Here is a 6,741-nt window from a genome sequence, read left to right on the forward strand (position 1 = left end):
ATCGATAGTTTTATCGATTTTTTTATCGAATTTATTACCGATTTTGTACATCCATTAGATTAGATTTTGTTATCAATTTTGTTATTGACTTTGGAATCGATTTTGTTATCGATTTTGTAATCGATTTTTCGATAGATTTTGTAATCGATTTTTTATCNCGATATTTTTATCGATTTTGTTATCGATTTTATTATCGCTTTTGTTATCGATATTTTTTTCTTAGTTTGTGCTTTCGTTTTTGACTTGGATATGGTCTTAACCATACCAAGTATTCTACGTTTAAATTTAGCGGGTGTATCTCCGATACAGCCTGCAGACCAAGACCAAGGCGCTGGACTGTTCCTTTTTTTTTAGTTGGCCAAGACATATATCAGTCTGTTTTCTTATAAATTAGAAATTGCAAACGTAATTTTATAAAGTAATGTCAACTCCTGTATAAGGTCCGCTAGAAGTTATGTAGTTACAAATCATTTTGAATTTGGCTGGTTCTTAGCAAACGAGTTTTTATTTATGTATGTTTTGCATTGCTCGCCTATGCAGTAAAATTATTAATTTTTTGAACGCACACAGGTGAATATCGCTTCAAATGTACTGAAGAAAGTTGTGGCAAAGCTTTTCTAACATCGTACAGCTTAAAGATACACATTCGGGTGCATACCAAAGTGAAACCCTACGAATGCGAAATAACGGGTTGTGAAAAGGCTTTCAACACGCGCTACAGGTAGGACTCAATTTAATATTGGAGAAGTTAATTTCATCGATTACAAAAACTCCCATATTTACATATATCCTGTAAATTTAATTGACCTACCTATATACAGTTACTAAAACAAGTTAACACGTGTTGATTTTTTATAAATGTTTTTATTTTTCTATAAAAATTATGTCCAAGCTTAAACCAAAACCATATAAACCACGGTTCTAAACTTTATATAAAATTTAGGAAAATTCAACAAATTTTTATCAAAATTTTAACATTTTAATCTGAATCATTGGACTATTTTTGGGTATGTAGTTTTACAGCCAGCCAATGGTTAAAGCTTGCGACAATATTTTTTATAGAAATATAACAAACAAAATTTAACTCCAAAAGCATTATAAATATTAAAAAAAAATCAACACGCGGTAACTTTTTTGAGCCACTGTACATACATAGTTTGCACACATTTCTAACTAAAACTTTATACTAGAAGATAGCATTCATTGATATCTTTAAAATAAGTAAATAACTACTAAATATTTTACCCAATACAGGTTGCAAGCTCACTTGCGACTACATAACGGTGAAACATTCAATTGTGAAATTTGTCAAAAATGCTTTACCACATTGAGCGACTTGAAGAAGCATATGCGCACCCATACCCAAGAACGACCCTATAAATGTCCCGAAGACACTTGTGGCAAGGCTTTTACCGCTTCACATCACCTAAAAACACATATTCGCACACATACCGGCGAACGACCATACCCATGTGAGGAGACCAGTTGTCAGAAGTCTTTCAGCACTTCGCACAGCTTAAAATCGCACAAGAAAACACATCAGAAACAACGCGGTAGACGTCAACCCGGTAACTCGGTGAACAATAAGGAGCGTCGCTTGAAGATGAAAAAGGAGCGTAAACAAGCGACTTTAAAGGAAAATACTGAAGGAAAAAGAGCAATTAAAGTGGAAAGTGATAGCAGCGGCTACAATGAGGAGCACACCTCGAACGGAGAAGAGGAAAGAGAGGACAGTTCGTCTCGCATGAATAATCCAACAAGTGATGGAAGTTTACCATCGCTCAGCAGCGATAGCTTCATCAAGTCGGAGTCGGTTGAATTAAGCGCCACAGATCCATTTTCTGTGGAATTGCCAGTGGTGCGGAATTCAACGCCAACTACTCCAGCTCCGAAAATTGAATCACTATCTTTGCCGGAAACATCGCATGCGCTGCAGTTGGCATTTGCTGCTGAGGAAGAAATATCCGCACCGTGGGTGGATGCTGGTGTGCTGATTTCGAAACCAATCGTGCCAATGGCACCGGTAACCAACGCATGCGTAGCTCTACCCACTGTGGTGCCGAGCTTTGTCGATTTACAGCAAAACTACGGCAACTATGGGAAGGCAGAAGTTGCGATTATAAGCAATACTGCAACGATGATAGATAGTGGTATGTCGAATTTGTCAGAATCTACCGATCCTTGCGATTATTTGGGCATCAGCGATCATTGCGGTACATACAAATCAGCAGCAACAGATTTACCTAACGCACCAACAAATCAAATGCCAGCAATGCCGGATACACAAATGGACATAGATGCTAATAATAGCATTATTGCAACAACGCAGACGGCAAATGAAGTTGGAGTTGCGATCGCTGCACCGCTCATATCAGTGGACCAGCCGATGGATATGATGCCGACTCAGGCGAGTATTGAAGAACTTTTGAAAGAGGACACACAATACAATAATGATGAAGAAGACATGGAAACGGAATCACTTTTAAATGAAATATTAATGACCATCGATAACAATACACGTCTGCTGCAGGAGACCTTACAACAGGCAAAGCAAGTGCCTGAAGATGCATCGGGCCTAATAGAGGTCGATCTAAGGAGCGACAAGCCTACTTTGAAGCAAATAACCGCAGATGCTGGCATTTGTGGCTGTACGAATTGCAAATGCGACCAAACGCAGGATTGTCAAGGTGGCTGCAGTAATGACGCGCCATGCGGCAAAAAAGGAAATGGCACGCATAAATGCTGTCAGCACCATAAGCAGCAGATGCGAACGCAAAAGGTGGAGATGGGCCCGCATGTCAAACCGAAAAATGTCTACCGCGGCAAGGACTCTTGTAACGATAAGAAAGAACGCGCAGCGACGAAGCGCGAAACTGATATCAATCAAAATATTGAAGATGTGGCCTTGCTGTTGCAGAACTTAGCTGCCATGGGTAGCGGCACTGGGAGCGGCGGCGGCGGCGGCTGCTGCGGTGGTGATAAGAGCACAACAGGAGGATGTGGTACAGCTAATGCGACAAACCAAACGGCTTCAACAGGCAGCAATAATAGTAATTGCTGCGCTAATAAGACAAATACGTCCGATCCTGCTCATACCAGCAAGAAAGCACCACCGCCAAAATCCCTTAAGAGTGCTTCCTGCACATGTAAAAGCCCGGCTGAGGGTGTTGCTAATGGCTGTTGTGTCGTAATTTGTACAAAAACTCTGCAGGCATTGCGTCGTGTGTTGACGCGAAAAAATTTGAATTTAATGGTGTGCCCGCAAAGCCAGAATTAAAAATCGGCAGGGACGAAGGACAATCAAGCATTATTAAATCTATAAATATGCTAAATAACCTACCCAACAACGCCAAAGAAAATTTGCTTTTAAATACAAGTTATTTTAACCGACTTACTGTAACTTTTATACTGTTTAACAGAGTATTTAACTATACAAGTAAAAAAAAAAAATAACATGATTGAAAACTAAAAACAATAGCTGAATGAAACAAGTAATATTTAAGCAAAAAACAAAACCGACTTCGATTCCCATATACAAATTTAAGATTGCCGTTAATTTCTTCATGATCCAATGATCGGATCTAAACCAAAGAAGTATGGGATCACCTTTGAGGTACCATCTTTTCCTTTTCCTTTAAAATAAGTTATAGAAATCGGTTAGCGTGATCCAAAGATATGCGGTAATATATCGACAAATTGATAACCTCCTCCTTTTTTGTAGTCGGTTAAAAAGCTACATTATGAAAATTGAAAAAAAGTTTGATCGTAACCCAGAAAAAATTCATGAACCTGCTTATTTAACCCTTTTCCCCAAATACATAAAAATAACAGACAGGTTCAGCAATTCACTTCTGAGTGAATTTCAACCCCATTCATTTTTAATTCAGAGTGGCTTTGGTTAAAATTCTCTCGGAAGTGAATTGCAGAACCTGCCTGAATATTGTGTTGGTGGTTTAAGTTCGTTCCTAAGTTTAAGATTTGCACTCGCCCATTAATTTAATATTCGTGTTGGCATATTTTATTAAATGTCTACAAGATTTTTATATTCAAATTTATACAATTTTAAACCATTCATTTATAATAACATTTACATACGAATTTCAATATGCCCAAAATATTTGACACAAGGCTGCTTTCAATTAAAAAAAAAATGCAGTTACGTGATTGCTGTATTTTAAAATTATGATTAAAGTAAATAATCAAAGTCTTTGTGTTTTATTATTCAAATTAATGGATTAGCTAGTTTCGATATAAATTGGCTTGATTGTCTACATACATATGTATGAATATACACACATGCATACATATCGCAGATGACAAATTTATAATTGAATCGGTTAATTACCAAAGGGAATAAGTCAGCATTCTACTGATATGGCAAATTTTATGCACCGAACTGCATCAAAATTTTCATATCGAACCGATTCAATTGTGGACACCTACATCATACATATACATATGTCTCCAAATGCCATAATTATGTACAATTACATTTAAGACAAAAGAAATGGGTAAAAACTAAATTTTAAATCTTTGCTTTGTGTTTAAATAAAAACGAAATGTTAGAAATTATACATACATGCATACATATATTCGTCACCTATATTGTGCCCTCTGCCATCTGGTATTGCAGTTTTAACGATGTGTTATACATATTTTATAATAATAATAATTGGTATGTATCAATGCATCTTATAAGCCAAAGTACTTGAGTGTTTTATTTTTTTCGTTTCTAGTTTTAAGGAAAAAGCCAACAAAAAAATAGTGCCTGTATTTTGTATTAATATATCTAATAGTGAATCGCTTTGTAATTTGTTGAAATATTTGCTTTTAATAAAAAGAATATAATTTCAATAAAATGTTTTAATTTCTGGGCTTACGCTACGTATTTGTAGGTATAGCAGGGTGTGAAAGCTTCAAGCATAATCGTGACCGCAAGCGCCCTAATGGGCGACTTGAAATTTTTCAACTCGCGTTGAATTGAATAGAAATCTGAAACCATTTTAATACATACACACATACATCTATAATAATAAAAAAAAATCTCCCGATTTCTGATGTGCCTATTGATGTCGTTACAATAATGAAGGGTCTTACAGTTTTATGCCGCTTCCGAACGGCAAATGGATTTTATGAGAAGGTTTTTCGACGCGGAAATACACTCGGAGGTTTGCCATTGCATGGCTGTTAGAAAACGGTTTTCCAATTTACATGTTGCTGGACCAAGGATTGAACGCAGGTCCTATGGAATGGTAGTACGCACCTCTAACTTCTTACCTCAGCGGCCGTCGTCTATAATAGGATGTAATTTCCAAAGATCTGATTCAATCTTTATAAATCTCATAAAACTTCTTCATTAAATAAATCGTCCCTGATAATACCTGCAGTCCGAACTTGATAGTCCGAATGGTTATATTCATAGCACTCATTATCAATTCTGGCTTGGCCACGAAAATTGGATACATCATTTATCTTGTTTGGTTTTCATAAGTAATTTTATAAATTGTCTACTTATTCGAGATTGGCGTTATAACCGCTTGAACGATTTTGGCCGATTTCAGCATGGCATGACAGTCGTGTCTCTTCTGTGCCAAATGGGTTATGTTTATTGAAAGTAGTTAATCCGATTAACGAATTTTCACTGTACCCGAATTTACTTTTAATCAAAGAGATAAGTTCTTGTTGGTCCACCAAAAATTTATTTTATCAATATGTAAATATGTCCATATTTTAAAAAAACCGCGAACAATTGATATCTTCTTAACATTTCGCGCAGCAATATGAAAGGCAGGAATGCTACTAAATTTTTATGAATAACTTAATATAAAAAATACTCAAAGCTTAGGCGCTACCGTTTCTTTTAGTCCTCACCAGCAGGTATAGCATCTTCCAGGCGGCGTACAAACTTAATTCGAAGCTCTGTCACATTGTCACCCTTTAGTTGATCCTGTCGTGAACAAGAGTAAAAGGTGATATTTAAATTAAAGATTTAGCTTAAAAATTAGCTTTTAGCTTTAAAGTTGCAAGCAAGGGTATGCATGCATCTAACATTCTTTAATTATTTTAAACATCATCTCAAATATTGAAATTTAATCATTTTTTGTTTTACATTGCCTTAAATTAAATTGTGTGTATGAATGAGTGTCATCTATACCATCCGTCATATACCTGAACAAACCAGCACTGCACGTCCAGTTGTACCATCTCCAATGCACCGCGTATGCAGCCACTGAGTATGGAACTGTAACGCAAGTTGGTCAAATCCTGGGGCAATTCAACGAATTCCGTTAGAGGATTTGTTTCAAAAACTAACGAAAACTCATCCGAGGATGCAGACCAGTTAGAAATAGTCGGTTGCACATTTAAGTACATGCGAAACGCCTGTTGTATGCGATCCGCTGTTTCGCGCATTTCTAAGCAGCGAGGTGCTGATGTTCGTGCCAAGAAATCTTCTATTAGACGCATGCCCATATTATAGCCTATACGTTCAAGTTGTTTATTTACATCTTCAACATTCTCGAAATCACGCAGCATTTGAGTTACAAGCGCACCATAGGTGAGCGTTAAGAACTCAGCATTCTGCAGATAATAAAATATTAGTAGTACGAACTGCGCGTAATATGGATAGCGGATAGTCGTCATCTAGGTACATACATACTTATTTTACATACAAATCATTATTAAAGTACATACTAATCTCAATATATGTATTTCTAAAACTAAAGTTTTTTAACTGGTATA

The 6,741-nt window shown here is 36.5% G+C and overlaps 2 protein-coding genes across 2 annotated transcripts; one reads left to right on the forward strand and one right to left on the reverse strand.

Annotated features, from left to right (window-relative positions):
- Positions 1 to 566: 566 nt before the first annotated feature.
- Positions 567 to 3,479, forward strand: LOC108381694 (metal regulatory transcription factor 1-like). The gene is made up of 2 exons (XM_017638104.1): positions 567 to 721; positions 1,255 to 3,479. Exon 2 carries the CDS (start codon positions 1,349 to 1,351, stop codon positions 3,275 to 3,277), a length of 1,929 nt encoding a protein of 642 aa, XP_017493593.1. The 5' UTR covers positions 567 to 721; positions 1,255 to 1,348; the 3' UTR covers positions 3,278 to 3,479.
- Positions 3,480 to 5,676: 2,197 nt separating this feature from the next.
- On the reverse strand, positions 5,677 to 6,735 carry LOC108381693 (trafficking protein particle complex subunit 3-like). Its single transcript, XM_017638103.1, has 2 exons — positions 6,169 to 6,735; positions 5,677 to 5,947 (listed from the first exon to the last, which is right to left on the reverse strand). The coding sequence occupies exons 1-2, from the start codon at positions 6,640 to 6,642 to the stop codon at positions 5,861 to 5,863; spliced, it is 561 nt and encodes a 186-aa protein (XP_017493592.1). The 5' UTR covers positions 6,643 to 6,735; the 3' UTR covers positions 5,677 to 5,860.
- Positions 6,736 to 6,741: the final 6 nt, after the last annotated feature.

This window comes from Rhagoletis zephyria, unplaced genomic scaffold (assembly GCF_001687245.7).
Source record: "Rhagoletis zephyria isolate East Lansing unplaced genomic scaffold, Rhagoletis_zephyria_1.1 Rzeph_scaffold_23427, whole genome shotgun sequence".
Classification (NCBI taxonomy): Eukaryota; Metazoa; Arthropoda; class Insecta; order Diptera; family Tephritidae; genus Rhagoletis; species Rhagoletis zephyria.